Source organism: Penicillium malachiteum, assembly GCF_028827825.1.
Source record: "Penicillium malachiteum strain IBT 17515 chromosome Unknown utg000004l:1.0-4883003.0:1.0-4884900.0, whole genome shotgun sequence".
Taxonomy (NCBI): Eukaryota; Fungi; Ascomycota; class Eurotiomycetes; order Eurotiales; family Aspergillaceae; genus Penicillium; species Penicillium malachiteum.
This window is the reverse complement of record NW_026643097.1, coordinates 3208989-3230583: the sequence shown is the minus strand read 5'-3', so window position 1 is coordinate 3230583 and position 21595 is coordinate 3208989. Positions and strand designations below refer to the sequence as shown.

Genomic DNA, 21595 nt, shown 5'->3' with positions numbered 1-21595 from the left:
AAGTGCTTACACCGAGCTTCGATTCCCCGCCTTTTATCCCGTTATCCCGTGGACAACACATCCCACCTTGAGTGAGAAAACCCCACGCCACACAGAACCTAGACTATGGTCGATCGCTTCGGTCTAATGGTAGACGGGAAACATCTGAAAAGAGAAAGGAGGCCAATTATTGAGCTTTGCCCGGAGGAACGGAAGAGCCATGGACCCCGCATGACCGTCACCGAACCCAAAACTGGAGTTCTAGCACGTCTTGGCTCAGAATTACGGGGAAGAACATAACGTTCTACGAGAGAAAATACATATACTGTTTGATTCCGGATTCATCTTCCATGGATGCGAACGTAGATCTCAGATGTGCAGGCATCAGATCTCTACTAATAGAATTCAGTTTATGGTTGAGCACTGCTGCACTCAGTCGCGAGTCCGCATTCCTTAGCTACCGGGAAACGCACGGCCCATGCCGCATGAGGCAGCTGGGCGCGCTACACTCCGGTTATTTATGAGCCTTGGTGGCTCAGGGTGGTAATTGATAATACAGATTGGAAATTCCAAGGTTGTATCTTGTTTCATCTTTCAATGGATGTTTTGAGTGTTTATCAACGAGGGAACTATATTAACTTATTGTGCTAGCGGACAATTGACCCCATGATCACGATTAAACAGAATCAACCATTGGAACAGTACTAATAGTACTAGCTCATTGATGGAAAAATCTCATTATTTTCTTCCGATTGATATTTATTTCCAATAATATAGTAAGCGCATTGATGCAGTTGTAAGCCCTGGAGCCTTCCAAGGTATACTGTAGTCCCACTGGCAGGTGCCCGTAGTTCTATGTAGTTTAAACAGCCATGGCAAATACTCGGAACTCGGATTAAGGTGGATTCATCCAGGATCTTCAATATTAACGAACTCCATGATTTAATTTACTATGCATAAGAGTCAGGTTAAGTCATGTTAAGAAACATCTCTGGAGGTCTAGGATATCGTAATTTTGGTAATTAACGATACTGGGGAGTTCGTACTGAATCCCCACTGAGTCCTGACAGGTCCAGTACTCCGTCCGTATTAATGGGAATATGGAATCTCCACCTGCCCGGTTCAATTGTGTGGGCAACGGTCTGAATGGACCGACTACTAAACCCTCGCGGATCCCCCGTGGGTTTAACTTCTCATCTCTTCCTGTAACCCCTCTATGTACGTGAATTAGCTCAACTTTTCCCCTGACTTCATGGGATTTCGCCCACTAACTCTTATCACCAGAGGTTTGCGTCGTTTCTCTTTTCGTCCTTCTTTGCGCCTTGGAGCTACAATCATGTCCACTGCCCCTAAACCTTCAGTGGTAAGTACTGGAATCCTTCCGTTGTTGGTCTTTGATTTCATTATTATCATTGTTCCCCTCGGATGTGTTACACTTTCCGCCCGTGCGCGTTTGAGATATTCCGTCGCTAATACATAACCCCGCGATATAGGTCCTCGAGGCCCACGAGGTCGACACCTTCCACGTTCCTCAGGCATTCCACGATAAACACCCCACCGGCACACACTTGAAGGATCTCGACGAATACAAGAAGCTCTATGAGGAGTCAATTCGCAGCCCCGATACCTTCTGGGCTCGTATGGCCCGTGAGCTCCTCACATTCGATAAAGATTTCCAGACCACACACCACGGCTCTTTCGAGAACGGTGACAATGCCTGGTTTGTGGAGGGCACCCTGAACGCCTCCTTCAACTGTGTCGATCGTCATGCGCTGAAGAACCCCGATAAGGTGGCCATCATTTACGAGGCCGATGAGCCCAACGAGGGCCGCACCATCACATACGGAGAGCTCATGCGTGAGGTTTCTCGGGTTGCCTGGACTCTGAAGATGCGCGGTGTCAAGAAGGGTGACACTGTTGCGATTTACCTTCCCATGATCCCGGAAGCAGTCATTGCTTTCTTGGCCTGCTCGCGTATCGGTGCTGTACACTCTGTAGTTTTTGCCGGTTTCTCCTCCGACTCCCTGCGGGACCGTGTCATTGACGGCCAGTCCAAGGTCGTTATTACCACTGATGAGGGCAAGCGTGGTGGCAAGGTTATTGGCACTAAGCGAATCGTCGATGAGGCGCTCAAGCAGTGCCCCGATGTGACCACTTGCCTGGTCTACAAGCGCACTGGCGCGGAGGTTCCCTGGACTTCCGGCCGTGATATTTGGTGGCACGAGGAGGTTGAGAAGTACCCCAACTACCTTGCCCCAGAGCCTGTGAGCTCCGAAGATCCTCTTTTCCTCCTATACACCTCCGGCTCAACTGGTAAGCCCAAGGGTGTCATGCACACAACTGCTGGCTACCTGCTCGGCGCAGCTATGACCGGAAAGTATGTATTTGATATTCATGACGACGATCGCTACTTCTGTGGTGGTGATGTTGGTTGGATTACTGGCCACACTTACGTCGTATATGCTCCTCTCCTCCTGGGATGTGCCACTGTTGTTTTCGAATCTACCCCTGCCTACCCTAACTTCTCCCGTTACTGGGATGTCATTGACAAGTACGATGTCACCCAATTCTATGTCGCTCCTACTGCACTGCGCTTGTTGAAGCGTGCTGGTGATGAGCACATCCACCACAAGATGAAGTCCCTGCGTATTCTGGGCTCTGTTGGTGAGCCTATCGCTGCTGAGGTCTGGAAGTGGTACTTCGAGGCTGTTGGAAAGGAGGAGGCCCACATTTGTGATGTTTGTATTTTCTCCGTGATATCACCTATGACTATTACTAATTTTTGTTTTGCAGACTTACTGGCAAACCGAGACAGGCTCTAACGTGATTACCCCTCTGGGTGGTATCACCCCCACTAAGCCTGGTAGTGCTTCTTTGCCATTCTTCGGTATTGAGCCTGCTATTATCGACCCTGTCTCTGGCGAGGAAATTACAGGTAACGATGTCGAGGGTGTTTTGGCATTCAAGCAGCCCTGGCCCAGCATGGCCCGTACCGTCTGGGGTGCTCACAAGCGTTACATGGACACATACTTGAACGTTTACAAGGGCTACTACGTAAGTGATAAACTGCACTCGCTTTGCACTTCATATTCTGATTGTTTTTCTAGTTCACTGGAGATGGCGCTGGTCGTGATCATGATGGATACTACTGGATTCGTGGCCGTGTCGACGATGTTGTCAACGTTTCCGGTCACCGACTCTCCACTGCCGAGATTGAAGCAGCTCTTATCGAGCACTGTAAGTTTATCTGCTCATGAGTTGCAAAAGAACAAAGAACTAACTTCTAACAGCTATGGTTGCCGAGGCCGCTGTGGTCGGCATTGCCGATGAGTTGACAGGTCAAGCTGTCAATGCCTTTGTTGCCCTGAAGGAGGGTAATGAGACTACCGATCAAGTGCGCAAGGATCTGGTTATGCAGGTCCGCAAGTCAATTGGTCCATTTGCCGCTCCAAAAGCCATTTTTATTGTTGAGGATCTGCCTAAGACCCGCAGCGGCAAGATTATGCGTCGTATTCTGCGCAAGATTCTCAGTGGCGAAGAAGATAGTTTGGGTGACACATCAACGGTATGAATCTTCTCTTTTTACTGATCTTTCTGTTTCGGTGATGCTAATTGACATGATAGCTTTCTGACCCCTCCGTTGTGGACACTATAATTGCAACCGTCCACGCTGCTCGTCAGAAGTAAAGCAGTTGATGATTTTATGATGATACGTATCAAAAGAGTATGTTTGTTACACTTTTTCGTTAATTTTTCTATTAGTACTGATCATGTGCTAACATTCTAGTACTAGGCTTGATAGCAGAGGCTCCGGTGGGAGTTGGAAATTTCCTTTTGTTCCCCTCGCAATCTGGTTATGAATTTCCTCCTTGGTGTATTTGAGATTCCCTATCAGTATAGCCAGCAGTATCCTGAATATCGTTTTTGGCCCTGGTTTAATGTCCTGGTATCGCAAGTCAATATTGAGAGCTTCCAAGTTGTTCCAAGTAATTAGAAGTATGTAATGATGAGCAAGGTCTCACTTTAAACATATATGCCAATGTATAATTCCACCGACCACGTTTTATTTTCGTTTCAATTCTCAGGTTTCTGTGTCACATTGGTAAGAATTCTTTTTAGCCACAGAAACTTGTGTACCTCGTTTATGCACAACCTCGGAACTCCTGCAAGAATCTGTCAAGTCACAAACTGCTTCCGAATTAGGCAGCAAACACGTGACGGATCACTGTCTACCGCGCTGACATAATCCTCTCCTGCCTTCAGCACACTTGACTTTATTTCTGTCGCGTCCCTCCCTCTCCTCTTCCTTGCACGCGCATCTCTCGTCATTCCATCTATCGTTCACCGCGATAGTGTTTCTTTTGGCAGCACGAGCCCACCTTATGCACTCATAGTGTCCTCAGCTCCCGACCGACAACATGTCTTTCGGCTTTGGAAGCGGAGGAGGAGGGTTCGGGCAGAACAACCAACCTTCAACATTCGGCTCTACTGGATTCGGCAACAATAATAACACTGGAGGTAGGTCTCAGATTTTGTGTCCTTGCGATTTCCTTTCCCCCAAGCTCCTTGGAGCTTCTCCCCTCTGCGTACCGCTTGTTTCTCGCGCCCTTCGATTCTGCTTTTGAACAACAACCGGCGCTCCTGATATCAACCCGCCATGGCCATGACACGCGCAAGGAACTAGCCTCCTTCTTCCTGCAATATATTACTGTGCGGTGCCACGCTGGACCTCGGTGCGGTTAATTTCGATGCTCCGCGATGCTGCGACAAAACCAGGGGTGCAAATCCCAGCTTGAAAAACCAGTCCCTCTGACCGCGATCCCCCCTGCAATCTAGGCTTTGGATCTACCGGCACTTCTGCCTTTGGATCTGGAAATACTGGATCAACTGGCGGGGGCATGTTTGGTGGTAATACGACCAGCAGCTTTGGCTCCGGCGGTGGAGGTACGTGCTCACGACGACAGCGCTTTGTGAATTCATTCATGCGGTTTTTTGGGAGCGCCTTTCCATTGTGCTCTATCAATTGGTTCATGCTCTTTCCTGGGATCTTTATCAACAATTGCGCGTGGGAAATACACTGAATGCTTTTTTCATTGCCTTGCCGGGATAACAACGGGCACTAGCGTCGATCGGCAAGCCTTTGGATTCGCGGGAAATCTGAGTGGCCCACAACATTCAGTCAACCTGCACCTGTCATAATTTTCCATCTAGCTTGCTTTTTTACTTTTCACTTTGCTTCCGACTGGGTTTACTGATAACTGTTCTCATTCCACAGGGTTCGGCACGAACAACAACACCGCCAATCAATCTGGTTCTCTCTTCGGTCAGCAAAACCGCACTGGAGGGTTTGGGACAACCAACACAACAACTGGAACCGGCGGTATGTTTGGAAATACGGCCTCTACAGGAACCGGAGCATTTGGTTCTGGCGGTGGATTTGGGGCTGCAAACACAGGTGGCTTTGGTACCAATGCCAATACAAACACCGCGGCTGGTGGAAGCCTTTTTGGCAAAACCCCCACGACAGGTTTTGGTGCCTCTAACACCTCTACTGGTGGATTTGGCACTGGTGGCACTGGTTTCGGTTCAACAAACACTACCACGCCTGCCACTGGCTTCGGAGCCTCTGGAACCGCTTTTCAGGGTGGCCCGCCTGCCTGTGAAGGAACAGGCAGCACTCCATTCAGCGCATTCACCGAAAAGGACGGAACCTCCAACACCAACAACCATTACCAGAGCATCAGCTTCATGCAGCCATACAGCAAATTTTCGTTTGAGGAGCTGAGGCTTGCGGATTATCAACAAGGTCGTCGGTTTGGCAACGGAAGTGGTCAAGGTGCTGGTGCTTTCGGTTCTACTGCTTTTGGTAACAGTACTGGTGGTGGTTTTGGAACTCAGCAAAACACTGGGTTTGGCGCTGCTGCTACTCCCTTCGGCGGCGCTGCTGCTACCACTGCACCCAGCGCATTTGGACAAACACAGACCACCGGTGGATTTGGCTCCACAGGTTCAAACCCTTTGTTTGGCGGACCTAAGCCTGCAACCACAATGTTCGGAGGCGCAGGAACTACTAGTGCAGCTCAGCCGTCTGCCTTTGGCGGCGCAGGTGCAACTACCGGTGGCTTTGGAGGTAACACGGGAACCAACGCCTTTGGAAACTCGGGTGCCGGATCTCTCTTCGGAACAAACAATCAACAAAACAAAACAGGTTTTGGTACAGCTGCTACCACCAACACCACTGGTGGCTTTGGCGGATTCGGTAATCAACAAACAACCAGTGCCCCCAGCGCTTTCGGAAGCACGCCAGCGACAGCCTCGCCCTTCGGAGCTCAGCAGCAACCTGCAACAAACACCTTGGGTGGCTTCGGTGCCCAAAACCAGACCCAGAACAAGCCAGGAATTTTTGGCGGTGGCGGCACAGGTGGTGCTTTTGGCGCAGCCAACACTCAGCAACAGCCAGGCGGAACAATGTTCGGCAACAACACTGGTGCCGCAGCAACGGGCACCTCGATGTTCGGTCAACCTGCTGCTCAGCAACAGCAACCAGCTACCGGTGGAATTTTTGGCGGCGCAGCTCCATCCGCCAACACCGGCGGAGGCTTATTTGGCAACCCTCAGAATCAGCAGCAGCAGAAGCCTGCTGGTAGTCTTTTCGGTCCTTCTACCACTGGGGCCACCGGTAGTGCGTTCGGTGGAGGATTTGGTGCCAGCCAGCCTCAGCAGAACGCTGGCGGTAGCTTGTTTGGTAACCCACAAAACCAGCAGCAACAGAAGCCAGCTGGTTCACTTTTCGGACCTAGTAGCACCACTGGTGGCGGTCTCTTCAATCAAAGCGCTCCTGGCCAGAATGCTGGTGGTAGCCTTTTCGGAACCCCAGGTCAACAGCAACAGCCAGCTGGCGCCAGCATGTTCGGTACTTCACAGCCTGCGCAGCAGCAACCCCAGCAGCCCGTTCCTGGAAGTTTGACCTCATCTCTCCTTGAAGGCAACCCGTATGGTAGCCAATCTATCTTCTCCGGTCTCCCCACGCCAAATGCGCCATCCCCTGGTCCTCTTGCTACGCCACTCGCCTCTACCATGAAACAGAAGCAGCGAACCCCCCCTGCCTATGTACAATATGACCCCTGGTGCTGCCAACCGCCTTGTGACTCCCCCCAGGAAAAGCCAGGGCTACGGATTTTCTTACTCGACCTATGGCACTCCTTCCAGTGCAAGCAGCACTCCAGGTTTTGGCAGCAGCCTGTTAGCATCTGGTCCTAGCACCGGCAGTCTTCGCGCAAGCATTGGTGGCGGTGGAAGCATGGGCCGTAGTTTCAGCAAGAGTTACTCTACGAGTAACCTTCGCAACTCCTTCAACCCAGAGTCCGACAGTGTTCTGTCCCCTGGTGCTTTGCAAATTGGCAGTGGACGCGGCACAGGCAGCGGCTTGAAACGCCTTACTATTGATCGCAGTCTGCGCAATGATCTTTTTGCTCGCCCATCCAGCTCTTCCCCTGCTCCCATCACCAATGGCGAGGATGCATCTCAATCGGCTGACAAGCTGAAGAAGAAGGTCAGCTTTGACTCTAGCTCTCCCACTGGTTCCGGTGGAGAGCTTGTCCTTGCGGTCTCGACAAGCCCCGATCCTACACCTCAGGAGCTCGGATTCCTCCGTTCCACTCGTAGAAGTGGCAGCCTCAACGGTATTGATAGCTCTGATCGCCCAGAGATGGAATCGATGAACCTTGCTGTTGTCCCTGAGAACAGCGAGCCTGCACCTTCCCCCGAGGTCACTTCCAAGCGTCCTATAACCGTTCCGCAAACTGATCCTAAGCCCGGCGACTACTTCATGAAGCCTCCCCTTGCTGAGCTGACCAAGATGAACCGTGAACAGTTGAAGCGAGTCGTGGACTTCACTGTCGGTCGCCAGAACTGTGGACAGGTCACTTTCAACGGTCCTGTTGATCTCAACACCGTTGACATCAACGACATTTTCGGATCCATCGTTGACATCGGTCTTCGAAAGATCACCGTGTACCCCGACGAGTTGCGCAAGCCCGCCATGGGTAAGGGTCTTAACGTGCCTTCCACCCTTCGCATTGAAAACTCCTGGCCGCGTGGCCGCGACAAGAAGAAGCCATCTCCCATCACCAGTGGTCCTCTTTTCGACAAGCACATTGACCGTCTTCAGAAGGTTACGGATACCACATTCGTCGACTATGAGATCGATACCGGTACTTGGGTTTTCGAGGTGCCCCACTTCACCACTTATGGACTTGATTATGATGAGGATGAGGAAGGTGAGAGCCTTGACCAAAGCACTATTAGTGCAGGCCCTGACAATCAAACTCCTAAGGCCCATCGCGACCACCCTGTGAGCTTTGAGCAGTCTGCGACCTTTTCTATTGACGAATCGTTCGTTGGTTCAATGGCTGGTATGGAGGATGACACCTTCGATTTCAAGAAGCACAAACTTGTCCCGGGCTCATTCGGAGCTCAGGCTCTGGCTATCGACGATGAAGAGATGCTTTCCGAAGGCGAGACCGAGTCTTTTTTAGAGGAAGGCTCCGCGGGTTCAACTATTGAGCAGGACGATGACGACGTCACCGAAAGCCAACACTCTGGCGACTCGATAATTGGATCTGATGAGAATGAGGAAATGGACATGGCGGGTTCTTTCCCCAATCTTCATCGCACCGTGGAGCAGGACGATGACCAGACCAGCGTTCTGGACACCACCCAGCCTTTTTTCAAGCCCTTTGGCACTCCCCCTAAGCCTCGTCTGAATCTCAGTGGCGACTGGACTGAGCAGCTGCAGCGAACAATCAGCCCCCGGAAGCAGAATCGTGACGCTTTGCGAGAAATTCAAGCCAACGCTTTCTCTGACCGACACCTCATCAAGGATGATATCCAAAGTGAGAAAATTGAATCTCCGAAGAAAGGCTTTACCAACAGTCTTGATCTGATGCGCTCGTTGTTCGAGCAACCCCCGAAGCAGAACGCCGCTTCTCAGCTCAATGCTTCAAAATCCCAGCCCAAGGGCTTTGAGGTTCGCTCCCCTCTTCTGGCTTCTGCGTAATTTTATTTTCCCATTGCCCATTTTGCCCATTTTGCCCATTTTTCCCTGCATAAATCCCTTTCACCATTCCCTTTTGATTCTTCTTTCTTTGTTCAGATTTCCATTCACTACTCCCAATGATGTACCTAGTCACCTCCACCTCACTTTCCACAGATAGTTTAACTGAATTCGAGACCATACGAGCTAAACTTCTCTCTTTTCATCTGTACAGTGGCCATACAACAAACAACCGAAAACATTCGCGGATGATACAAACCCAATGGATCAGAAGGATTACGATTTCCATGAGTCTTTCAAGCCTCGCTGGGGTCCCATGGACACAATTATTTGCGCCAAGAATGATATGACCGCACCTATCCCTGGCGCAACTAATCGCTGGCGCGAGCGTTTCTCTGTTTTCAGTGAGGGAAGAGATGTCGCGATCTTGGATGCCAACCAACCCCTTGAGGTGTGTTCCAGATCTTATTAATCCTTCATACCGGCCATCCTTGCTAATTCAGAATCTAGTCTCAGGAGATGCTTGAAGTTCAAAGACAGCAGTCTACAATTCAGCGCATCGATGGCATTCCCTTAGTTCGCATGGCCAAAATTAACCTTCGCCAATTCGCATTTTCCCACGGACCGGAGGAAGAGCGGCTGACCTGGCAGCTTGCCAATGTCTTGTTCGACGATGATATCGAGGATGATATTTCGGCGGGTGTACCTGCACAGCTGCGATCCAAATTTGCTCATCGCATCAAGAAAGATCGGTTAACACGTCTTTGGGAAGGCATTATTCGTGACCGTCACACTCAAGCGCTGGATCTTGTCCGCTCCCCAGAAGAACGTGCTTTCCTCCTTCTCTGCTCTCATCGTATCGACGAGGCTTGCAAAACCTTGATGGACAGTGGTAACCTGCACTTGGCTACACTGGTTGCGCAGATTGGCCGAGACGCTACCTCACGAGCCGATATGGCGAAACAACTTGAGACTTGGCGCAACGAGTCCACATTGGGGGAGATTGTGGAGCCCCTTCGCGCTATCTACGAGCTACTTGCTGGCAATTGTATGCGTAGCGAAGGTAACCTGATTGCTGAGGTGGAAAACCGTGCTTCAAATTTCATTCTCTCTGAGCACTTTGAACTGGATTGGTTACAGGCCTTTGGTCTTCGCCTCTGGTATGGTACCTCTGAGGATGAGCCAATCGAGGCCGCTGTCACCAAATTCCTTGACGATCTATCTACCGGATTCGAGCCTGCTTTCCCTCACCCCGCGCACATTTCCGATACTCATGTGTCTGCGCAGCCTGGTTCCGACACTGTTGGTCGTGAGTCTCCGCTTTGGGTTCTTCTCAAGGCCCATTCGGCACTTTCTGGACAAGCAAAGATTTCACCCATCGAGCTTCCGGCAGCTCTTCTCCCTGAGTCCTTGTCTGGTGACGTATTGAGCAACCGGTTTTCTTTCCAGATGCACCATGTTCTCGCCTCGGTCGTGGGAGAGAACAAGGCGATCAAGATCAACCAAGATCAGGCCGATCGACTTGTCTGGGACTATGCATCTGAGATCATTGCTCGTGGGGAACTGACCCCAGCTCTTTTCGTTCTTCTCCACCTCTCGCAATCCGAAGATCGCAAGCGTGCCGTCCAAGAAACCCTCGCCCGATTCGGCCCCCAACTACCTGACCCTGCTTCTGAAGTAGGATGGCTCCAACTTACCGGTGATTTGCAGCTTCCTGATGCTTGGATCTGGGTTGCCAAGGCTCTCGATGCCCGTGACCGTGGTGATGCCATCCGTGAAGTTGACTGCTTGATTCGCGGCAAACACTGGAATGATGCTCACCAAACCTTCTGCCGTATCGTCGGTCCTACTACCATCATCTCGCGAGACTATCCAACTCTCGACAAGCTCGTTACCGGTTTCGGTGACAGCCCTGAACGAAAGATGCGCGGCTGGGCCAGCGGTGGTGGTGTTTATGAAGATTTCTTGCGCTTGGCCACTGCACCCCGTGGCAGACGCGACCCTACTCGTCTGAGTCGCCTGGTGAATGCCCTCGTAGCCATGGGCGATCGTGTCCGTACTGGCTCTGGCATTGATGGCCTGGAAGAGCTTGTTGCTTTCAAGGAGATGAGCCGTACATTAGCTGGCTGGATTACTCACGAAGACGTTCAGGTAAGCTTCCTTCTATGGAACGCAAGTTCCACTTTATCTTTTCTACAGTTATACTAATTGATCTCATTTAGTCCATCGATTCTGCTGCTGCCCTTCGTCTACCCTTGAATGGTGATGCACGCATTCAACAAACTGTTGAGATGAGCCGACGGTACTATGGTACCATTATGGCTGGCGGGTTCTAAGATTTTGAAAAGATCAAAAGCACATCTGTTGCTCATTTGAACGTCCTTGAATTCCTTTCCTACTCATTTTATTTCAGCATGCTTCATGTTTCCCCAATAATTCCTTTTGTACCATCCCCGACGTGAACATGTACTTTACTTGACCAATCTATCAATTGCTAGTCAACACTAAGAGACTTTTGCTAGTGCTATTTCCACTTCGTAAAGGCTCCAGGGCTTATCATTGTGAGCTGAAGGCTGTAGCATCTCCAGGGCTGCAGTACACCCACCCGCGAGTCCTCGTACATAGTAAAGTCACTCCGCGTCCGAGTCATTAATGAATCCCGGGCCAGCAGCATTACTTCAAGTTCAATACATAGGTAGAGACCAATAAATCCAACTTAAGATTCCCCAGTCAGTTCATGGTGGCAGATTGAAAGTCACAATTATATTTACCTAGATCTACGCTCCACTTGAATTAAAATATAAGGAATAGCACTTGGAATAAGACATAAAATGCATCAATTGCTACCGACTGTACATAGAAGGGGAAAACCTAGACGCGACAGGAAGGGGATAGAACAGGTAAAGGAAATCGGGAAAGTATGAAAACAACCTCCCTCGCTGGGCGGACGTAGACATTACCAGCCAAAGAGAGGGAGATCTAAGAGAGATCTAGTTTGTATAGATGAAACAACTGATCTGTTCCTGCATCGTTTTTTTTAGAGGCAAAAATGGCGTAGGGAGAACAGAGGTGTTGGACGGAGAGAGGTAAGAGGACGGTGAGAAAAAGAGAGCTTTTTTTGCGTTTACATGCCGGGGGAGATCAGCTTGCCCTCAGCACGGCTCTCGGGCTTCCAGCCACCAGCGAAAGGAGCAGCACCGAGCTCCTTCTCGTACTCACGGATACGTGCCTCAAGCTCGGGACGGAAGTGACGGATCAGACCCTGGATAGGCCAGGCGAAGGCCTCACCCAGAGCACAGATAGTGTGACCCTCAACCTGCTTGGTGAGCTCCTGGAGCATGTCGATCTCACGCTCACGGGCGTTACCGGTCTCCAGACGCTGCATCATCTGCATGGTCCACTTGCTACCCTCACGGCAAGGAGTGCACTGACCGCAAGACTCGTGCTTGTAGAAGGTAGACAGACGGGAGATGGCACGGACGATATCGGTGGACTTGTCCATGACAATGACGGCGGCGGTACCCAGACCAGTTTGTGAGTCCTTAAGGGCATCGAAGTCCATCAGCTGGTTGTCAGCAACAGACTTGGGGATGACGGGAGTCGACGAGCCACCGGGGATAACGGCGAGCAGATTGTCCCAGCCACCACGAACACCTCCACAGTGCTTCTCAATCAAATCGCGCAGGGAGATGGACATCTCCTCCTCGACAGTGACGGGGTTGTTGACGTGACCGGAGATACAGAACAGCTTGGTACCGGCGTTGCGCTCACGACCGAAAGATGAGAACCAGCTGGCACCACGGCGGACAATGGTAGGGACGACGGCGACAGTCTCGACGTTGGTGACGGTACTGGGGCAACCGAACAGACCGACAGCAGCGGGGAAAGGAGGCTTAAGACGGGGCTTGCCGGCCTTACCCTCAATGGACTCGATCAATGAGGTCTCCTCACCACAGACGTAGGCACCCATTCCACGGTGAATGTAGACATCGAAATCGTAACCGGTACCGCAGGCGTTCTTGCCGATGAGACCGGCCTCGTAGGCCTCGTTGATAGCGCGCTGGAGGACGGTGGCTTCGTGGTAGAACTCACCACGGATGTAAATGTAGGCAGCGTTGGCGTTCATCGCACGACCCACAACCAAGCAACCCTCGATCAGCTTCTGGGGGTCCTTTCGCATGATCTCACGGTCCTTGCAAGTACCGGGCTCACCCTCATCGGCGTTGATGACCAGGTAGCGGGGACGGGGGTCCTTCTCCCAGTCCTTGAAGTTCATGAATGACTAAATTGAAGAAGCGAGCAACGGTTAGACACATATCAATGCCGAGGGTCATCCAATGCTTCAATTGCGGTCCAACTTACGTATTTCAGACCGGAGGGGAAACCAGCACCACCACGGCCACGCAGACCGGAGGCCTTGATCTCGGAAATGAGCTATTGATCCCAATGGTTAGCACACAATCTTTGGTCCCATCCATCCGCCCAATCCGGGCTATCTCTCCAATCTCCAAGGTTAAGATCCACCTACCCAGTCATCGCCCTTCTGAACGATATCCTTTGTGCGGTGCCAGTCACCATACTTCATTGCTGACTTCAGGTCTGCGCCATGGTGATCGTAGAGGTTGGTGAAGATGCGGTCCTGGTCCCGCAGTCCGCCATAATGTCTAACTGGAGGAGCCTCTTGCACGGTCGCGAAGGAGCGGGCGGCCGCCCCCTGGGCGCGGAGGGAGCGGGAAGAGAGGTATGAGAGGGAGGAAGTGGAGGGAGCCGCCGCTCTGGATATCATGATGGCGGATTGGCAGCTATGCTTTGCAAAGGGTCAAGCGGTCATGAACAGAAAGGGAAGGGGGAGCTTGCGTTAATTGGCAATTCCTGCGTGCTGAACGATCCGCCTTTACGTGTGATGTGATTGGCTAGAGGTCATGTGATCCTTATGCTGAGTCAGTACTTTCCTATTTGGGATACCTGACGTTCTTTACTATATAAAATTATAAATTGTATATGACTTCAAGCTTCTTTTAATTTCATTTCCATTTCTCATCTATCTCTTTTGTTTGTGTTGATTTACTCCTCTTGTGGCACATACAGAACTGCCTGTTTGGCCATTGTTGGATCATCTGTCCCCAGAACCTGGAGCGGCTCAAATGGTATTAAGACCCGCTCAGCATCACCAACTGTGCATGCCCACTGGAGCCAATCTGAGACCAACCAACTGCTATCTTGTTCAAACCAGGTAATCCCATCTTGCACTGCCAGCTCAATGAATGCCTCTCGGTCCTTCGAGAGAACTCTTAGCAATTGCTGGGCAGGGGAATCGGCATCATCGCTAATCATGGTGGACAATGGGTATTCAGCAATCAAGAAGTCTACCCATCGAGTCAACCGAGAGGAAAGCATGGGCCTCATTTTATCTGACAGAGTTGTTGTAGCTAAGAAATTGATTGCAAGCGCAAACATAACCTGCGGGTCTGTGGCCCAAGGCCCATTTGCAAGACGAGTCATGAAGAAATTCTGACTTGGGCCCTGCAGATCTTCTGGCAGGAGACTGAAAAGTTCTCCGAGTCGGAATAGTTCGCCATTCTTAGGGACCAGTGATTGGCGTTCAAGAATAAGAACGCGTACTTGAGACATAATCTCATCGGACAAGCATCCAGCTGGGATTTTAGACAAGTGCTCATGCAAAAGGATCTTGATATCTTCCACTTCTTCGCCTCGCTGATGCTCTCTTGCCCGAGCAAGTGTCCAGGATGCAATAATTAATGCTGTCTTATCCATTGTAATTTGACCGTTGCGGTAGACTTGCGCAAAAATTTGCTTGAGGTTTGCGGGTTCAGCTGGTAGGTCTTGTCCACTGGCTTGCAGCTGAAGAATGTGTGCAATAAGCTCAAGAGAAGTTTGAGACAGAGCGGCCAGTGCGCTGCGACCATTGCCATAGGTCTTTCGGATTGAAATCCCCGATTCTTCAATCTCCACCGATTTCCGTTCTCGCTCATTTGCTTCCATGATGGTTAGAGCGTTGAACAAGGCTGGCGATATAATTCCTTGCTCCATGGATCTTTCTGACGCCAGTAGTGGATATGACACATTGAAAATGTAGTACTGGTCGTCAGCCTTTGCTAGATGAGGAAACTCTTGGATCTGGCGAGCCTTGGCTTGACCAAGTGGACTGTCTGACGGAACACCTAGTTTCACAATGCGGTAGTCGGTTGGATTGTTTTCAATGCAGAATCCGTAATTCATGAGCACTAACACAAATTAGCTGTTGTTCCTACCACCTCGGTCATCTGGAAGTATTTCAAGGAGAGCACATACATTGTTCATTATTCCGAGGGCCATAATTGTTTGAAATCTCTTGACCAGGAGAAACATTTTCTAAAACAATCATGCCGACATCTTGCTCACCCGCCCTCCACTCGACCTTGGCCAGTGGTCGGTGATTAGGTAGGTCAATAAGCGGCAAGAGGACTGAAAGTCCTTCCTCAGGGAGGTCGGAGGGTTCCACGGCACTGGATAGTACCTTAGCCGAGAAAGCACGGGAAGTGAGAATTGTCCATGCCCAGAGATATAAGTCCCTAAAAAAAAATTAGCAAATTACTGGATCAAGACCTTGGTTCTCAAGGCTACTCTTCAATAGAATGATTTAACAAGTTGCGTAAACTCACCAGGTAAATGCTCCTACGCCTTCAAATCCAGCCGCATCCAACTTCTCAATCATAGAATCATATTTCTGATCCCAATCCTGAAACCTCTGCACCGATGCATCCGGAATTCCAGTCCCTTGCAGCCAATCCACATCCTCCTCTCCAAAGAAAAGAGGCGTGATCAGCTGGCCAGGCTGGGGTATTGTCCTTAAATACGGATACCAGAAACTCTGCTCTCCACGCAGGAACTGTGCCATCAAAAAGAAAGCCATGGTCTCCTTGATGCCGGCAGCATCAATAAATGCACGCGGAAACTGCACGCCGTGAGATGAGAAGCTTCCCCTGGATGAGGTATAGTCTATCGCGTTGAAATAAGACATTGTCACGCCTAGTGGAGCATTGATCACTCTGGTCTCTGATGAAATGGCTGTAGGCCAGTCGGCTTTCACCTGAACGTGGACACCCCGTTGGGTATCATGTGCTATGCAGCAAGCATCATTTAGGTACCCTCCATTTTTGCAAACCCATTCAAGGAGGGCATGATGCGCTTCCAATGAGTGATTTGTTTTGTCCCTGGGAAGGATTTAGTCAATGCTTGCTACTGTGGGGTGGGTATATAGGGCCGCAAAACGATTTGGTATGACTGTGACATACTCTTGTGGTGAGGCCATGGCATCCAGCTTTGTGGGAGTCCTCGAGCCTAGTTGGGAATTAAAGTGTGCTTGAGTCCCAATTTAGGATTATATTCCAGTGGGGTTGACTGGAATTAGTGATATCGAATGATGAAATTTGGCAGCGATCGCGGGTCCACTTTTTCCTTTACACGCCGGAATTGCAGTTCAAGTTGCTATATAGCGAGGGAGTCACGTGAAAGGCATACATTGGAAGAGTAACAGACAGTTTCCTCTCACAATAAATATTGTTTATTAGATATTATTTTTAAACTGTTCACATATCATTGGAAGAGTCCTCTTTACCACAACCTGTAGTTTTTCAAGTTGTCAAAATGCAGTCAGCGCACCAGGTACCCCACCCCCAAGTACTAAACTCCATGATAGTATACTAATCCAAGAACTTGAATACAGAATGTTCTCAACTTACTCAACACATGATGCCGGAGTGAACGACCGAAACTAAAAAACCATCGAGATTTTTTTGTCCATCAGAAATCACTCACCACCTGAGCAGTGATCCCAGACACTGCAAGAGTGTGTAAGCAGCACTGCCCCAAGTCTATGTGCCCCGCCTTCCTCATCATCCCCCAACCTTGGAATTCTATTAGCATTTCGTACAAAGAGCCCAGGATCTGGGACAGAAAACAAACATAATGGATATCCCTCGATACGACTTTACGGCCTTGAATGAGCCAGATGAGATTCGTGTGCTTAAACTCAGACCAACTCGAACTCGCCTCGAAGTACACATTTATCATGTTTCAGTGTCAGAATGCAAATTCGAGGCACTCTCATACGTGTGGGGAAAGCCAGATCAGGCAAACTATGCTGTTGTCTGTGATGAATCGGACACGGAAATCGGATGGATCCCATTAACGATGAACCTGGGAAATGCGATGAGCGACCTCCGAGATGCCGAAGAGTTGGAGAGCAAGATTTTCTGGATCGATCAGATCTGCATCAATCAGGCAGATGAGACAGAGAAGGGTTATCAGGTTGCCATGATGAGGCAGATATACACGCAATCAAAGCGGGTGATTTCCTATCTTGGGCCTGCTGGTCCAGAGGCAAAAGAGATACGAGGAATTAAATTATTGAAGGAAATATACGGAAGCATCCCAGATCAAGCTTGGGGTCAGATGCAGGAAGCTGGAAGTTTAGAGCAGATCCAGGAGCTGATACTTGATGGAAGCATACAGCTCAGGCAGCTTTCGCCAGATTTGCAGTTCGAGGCTGGAAAATTATATGACGATGATGAATTATCCAAACGATACGCTGAGCAAGGCTGGGAGTGGATTTTTGGTGTTGCATACAGCGAACTGACTCAGAGACTGTGGATTGTACAAGAGCAACTGCTAAATAAGGAGATCATTATGCTTCGGGGTCCTCGACTGATAGATTGGGATACCATTCTTACCATACCTATTCTCTTTGCAGTTGGGCATTTACCTCAACAGTACCATGATATAGGTCGAAGAAACATCATGATGGGTGAAACCTCGCTTACTTGGGATAAAGTGGAGGGAATTCTGTATGGAATATGGTGGGACAGACACGCTCGGCAAGAACACGGAGATGAGTATTCATGGTCTTCACTCTTTCACAATCTGCAGTGGTATCAACCTCTGCTTTGTGCAGATGCCCGAGATCGAGTCTACGCCATCCTCGCTATCTCGCGTGACGCAAATGTGCTAGATCTTATACCCGACTATTCGCCTCTGAATACTGTAGATTTACTATCCAAGCAGCTATCGATTCGAGTACTGGAGAAAGCTATCAATCTCGAGTTACTCATCTACGCCATTTCCTGGCGCTCACTAAATTCCACACTCCCGTCCTGGTGTCTGACACTTGATCAACCTGTGAGTCTCAACACTCCTGAGCCTCTTCCCTTTGAGGTGTACACGCCACATCCGAGACCCTACAGATATTTTCCGGCACACTTCCATACAGATAACTCTTTACTTGCAGTCAAAGGAAGAATTCTGGACTACGTGTCTACTCCAGGCTCAGACATCACCTGCTCCTTGACTGAGGATCCGAGTGTCCCACTACAGTTAAAGTTCCTCTGCAGCGTTGAATATCTGATACGTGACGCTTTTTCGATCGAGGATATCGTCTGTCTGCTCCGCACAATCACGGCAAAAGGCCCATGGTCTGCCCCTTCTAACCTTCAGGCAGGCTCAGATGAAATCATAGTCTTCCACTTCTGGGCCTATCTTCGGCATAGGCTGCGTACGCTATCAGACTCTTCCAATGGAAATCATCCAGCTGTGTTGCAGTTAATCAACTGTTGCCATCAGATATTGAGAAACACCGGGAAATTACTCTCAGATGCTGACAAATATGCATTGCAAGGGCTTGAAGATGTGACTGAAATTGAAAGCGTTGCATACGACCGAATTTCGAGATACGTCCTGGAACAAGGCAGAATTATTGGACGTACTGCCACAGGGCGTTTATTTAATGCTATGGATAATGTGTGCCACGGTGACAGTATTGTAGCCATGCAAGGCGCTGATCGGCTTTTTGTAATCCGTCGATCTGCAAGTGGAAGTGCCTACAAACTTATGGGAGATATTTTTGTTGATGGGCTCATGAACGAGGAAGCATACAGAGACCGGGATCCCGATAAGATTGATTATGAGATTGTACTCGATTAGCCCCCAAGTATTTCAAGTTCATCTAGATATTCAGCCTTCACATCACTTTGCCTCTGTTTCCGGATCATAATCACTCCGCGGCATCAAGTACCAGATACTCCCTTCGAGTTCTTACTAGAAATAGGTAGTATTAGATTAACGGAAGAGATAAAAAGGACTCGGAAAAGCTTACTTTCACTGGCACCTTACATACTTAGTAGGTCCCCATCATGACATCACCCTACCCTAAACATTTGAACTTGAATAACAACAGTCGGTATATATCACTATCATACTCGGCATTCACAATTTTGGCCTGTACCCGAACTTTTCTTCCATCATTTTCCAAGGTTGTCGGATCGAGCATTTATTCAACCAAGGAATCTTTTGCGATGCGTTTCCAGAGTAGTAGAAACAATGAAAACATAATTCACAGTTTATTGCATTCTACATACTCCCGAGGTCCGTAGGATATCCGTTAATGCCGTGACTGCGATGGCAGCTAAACCCGATAGTACATCTCATCCCGATCGTCGTTAAAAAGTCTCCCATACTCCAGCATAAGCCTCCACCAAACGAGTTTCATATCCTCACTGCGAAGCACACGACGCGACCACTCATAACTGTTCTGAGCAACCTTCTGCCCCAGTGCCTCTCCTTCGGGCTCCTGAGTCAAGTAACGAACAATCTCAGGGAAATCCCTCAAATCCATACTGAGTGGTACGTAATGCACCCATGGAATCAACCAGTCATCATGCCACTCCTGGTAGAGAGTCTGTTTCAAAACGGCTGATTTAGACATAAGGAGACGATAGAAGCGTCCGCTGAGACCATTTCCATCAATGTCGAGATTATACCGGGCCTCATAGCCTGCACTAATCTCATCTCGCTCACCAGTTTGAATTTGCAATTCCTCGTTCTGCTCAGCACATGCGTCTTCTTCGCACTGGATAGCGGCTGAGATTCGGACCCGCGTGTTGTTGGATATCGATGCAATAGTTGAATTGATAGACACCCATTCTGAGCTAAGTCCCCCAAATTTTTGGACTCGGTTGAGCAGGTTGATAGGCCGGTTTTTATCGAGTGTCATTAGTGCTAAGCGTTGACGTTGTAGAGATCTCCAGTTCTCGTGCGTGGAGCGACCGCCGGTATTTGATCCGGTCCAGTACACAATGTTCTTTTTTTCTTCCCATTCTGTGTCCTCCTTTTCTTTGTACTCTTCCATTCGCATTTTCTCCACGTAGAACGGACTTGGGTATAACAAGTCGTTGAAGCAGGTTGCTTTCGCCTGAGAGAAAACTGGAACGAGTGCGTGGGTCAATGTCATTGAGTCTGGGTGACGAAGACCAGCATGGATATTATGAAGTTCAGGAAACTGGCAAACATCCTTGCTGAGTGTCACATTGGAAAGGAAGCCCATTTCTGTTAGATATGGGGATTTCCTGGCCTCTAGAGAGAAGTCTCGCGCCATAGTGTCAGGGGCACAGGATACGGATAAAGCATCCCATGTATTCTGCTTTCCAATACTCAGGAAATCGACATGTTGTGCGAGATCGGGATTTTTCCCAGGAGAAGGTGTGTCTTTCCGGCGATTTCTTGCAGTTTTCATGGCATGAGAGAGCATATCATGGGGTACCACGACCTTAGGCTCATCCATCGTATTCATCGCAAGGGTCATGTTAGGTAAGGTTTCAAGAACATTGGGCTTGAACCAAGTCCCAAATACCGATGACATCCAGTTACCGATATTAGTGAACGAACCTTCAGAAACCGTCAATCGATACATGCCTTGTCCCTGACTTGCTTCGATGACGTTCTCAACTCGAGCTCGGATATCAGAAGGTGCCACGCCCCACAATGGCTCCATAGTTGCCATCATGGAATCAAACTCGTCAACTAACAAAAATCCTTGTTCCTGGGCTACTTGGAACCAGGTATCAAAGTGTGGAGGAGGCTTTCGTCCATATCTTCGTTCGTACTCTGCGCAACAGGCTTCCAATGTTTGGGACTGCGTGTTGATCATTGTATTGTATTTGCGATTGGCTTTTTCAGCAAGCTGTTGGATTGGATGTACTGATGAGCCCAGACCCATTGGTGTAATTCTCCCAACCGCTGATTGGAATGAGCCTGTGTGCAATAAGGCTGAGTTACCGGTCAAGATGGATAAGAATGGGATAATGGCGAGGGCGAAGATCTTCCGTCGTGTTGTTGATGGAGGAAGACTGGTCACTCCCAACGCTAATGAAGTGATCGAGATTAGAGGCATAATGAGAGATTTGTGGACTGTTCCTGGCAAAAAACTCTGGATTGCGGAGGTAGAATAGGAATCAATCGTGGTGGCTACGAATGTATGACCACCCAATACCTGTCGATAATGAGATTTTACTCTGTTAGCTTGGCATCCTAGGACAGTCACTGACTCAAGAGAGGATCAATACGAACCAAATAAGTAGTACCTGTTAGTCCGACCGATGTGCAGAGAGCCTGCAGTATCATGGGCCATGCTAACATGGGAGATGGAGGAATGACCAGCAAAGCTCCAACGAGAATGACGGATACTCGGAGGACAATTGCCTCGAGCATCTTAGGATGCGATAGCTGTTG

At 49.4% G+C, this 21595-nt stretch overlaps 6 protein-coding genes across 6 annotated transcripts; 3 read left to right on the top strand and 3 right to left on the bottom strand.

Annotated features, from left to right (window-relative positions):
* Window positions 1–1315: 1315 nt before the first annotated feature.
* On the top strand, window positions 1316–3666 carry N7483_009280 (acetate--CoA ligase; the record flags this gene model as incomplete). Its single annotated transcript, XM_057092707.1, has 6 exons — window positions 1316–1342; window positions 1473–2717; window positions 2773–3033; window positions 3087–3216; window positions 3270–3544; window positions 3604–3666. The coding sequence occupies 6 exons, from the start codon at window positions 1316–1318 to the stop codon at window positions 3664–3666; spliced, it is 2001 nt and encodes a 666-aa protein (XP_056943881.1).
* Window positions 3667–4397: 731 nt separating this feature from the next.
* On the top strand, window positions 4398–11370 carry N7483_009279 (uncharacterized protein; the record flags this gene model as incomplete). The annotated part of the gene is made up of 7 exons (XM_057092706.1): window positions 4398–4497; window positions 4816–4923; window positions 5255–7106; window positions 7189–9007; window positions 9249–9485; window positions 9545–11185; window positions 11257–11370. 7 exons carry the CDS (start codon window positions 4398–4400, stop codon window positions 11368–11370), a joined length of 5871 nt encoding a protein of 1956 aa, XP_056943880.1.
* A 788-nt stretch (window positions 11371–12158) lies between these two features.
* N7483_009278 (NADH-quinone oxidoreductase subunit NuoF) lies at window positions 12159–13820 on the bottom strand (the record flags this gene model as incomplete). The annotated part of the gene is made up of 3 exons (XM_057092705.1): window positions 12159–13316; window positions 13397–13468; window positions 13563–13820. 3 exons carry the CDS (start codon window positions 13818–13820, stop codon window positions 12159–12161), a joined length of 1488 nt encoding a protein of 495 aa, XP_056943879.1.
* A 278-nt stretch (window positions 13821–14098) lies between these two features.
* Window positions 14099–16346, bottom strand: N7483_009277 (SET domain protein; the record flags this gene model as incomplete). The annotated part of the gene is made up of 4 exons (XM_057092704.1): window positions 14099–15279; window positions 15347–15606; window positions 15697–16248; window positions 16330–16346. The coding sequence occupies 4 exons, from the start codon at window positions 16344–16346 to the stop codon at window positions 14099–14101; spliced, it is 2010 nt and encodes a 669-aa protein (XP_056943878.1).
* A 656-nt stretch (window positions 16347–17002) lies between these two features.
* N7483_009276 (uncharacterized protein) lies at window positions 17003–19012 on the top strand (the record flags this gene model as incomplete). Its single annotated transcript, XM_057092703.1, has 1 exon — window positions 17003–19012. One exon carries the CDS (start codon window positions 17003–17005, stop codon window positions 19010–19012), a length of 2010 nt encoding a protein of 669 aa, XP_056943877.1.
* A 481-nt stretch (window positions 19013–19493) lies between these two features.
* On the bottom strand, window positions 19494–21014 carry N7483_009275 (uncharacterized protein; the record flags this gene model as incomplete). Its single annotated transcript, XM_057092702.1, has 1 exon — window positions 19494–21014. The coding sequence occupies one exon, from the start codon at window positions 21012–21014 to the stop codon at window positions 19494–19496; it is 1521 nt and encodes a 506-aa protein (XP_056943876.1).
* Between the last annotated feature and the right edge of the window lie 581 nt (window positions 21015–21595).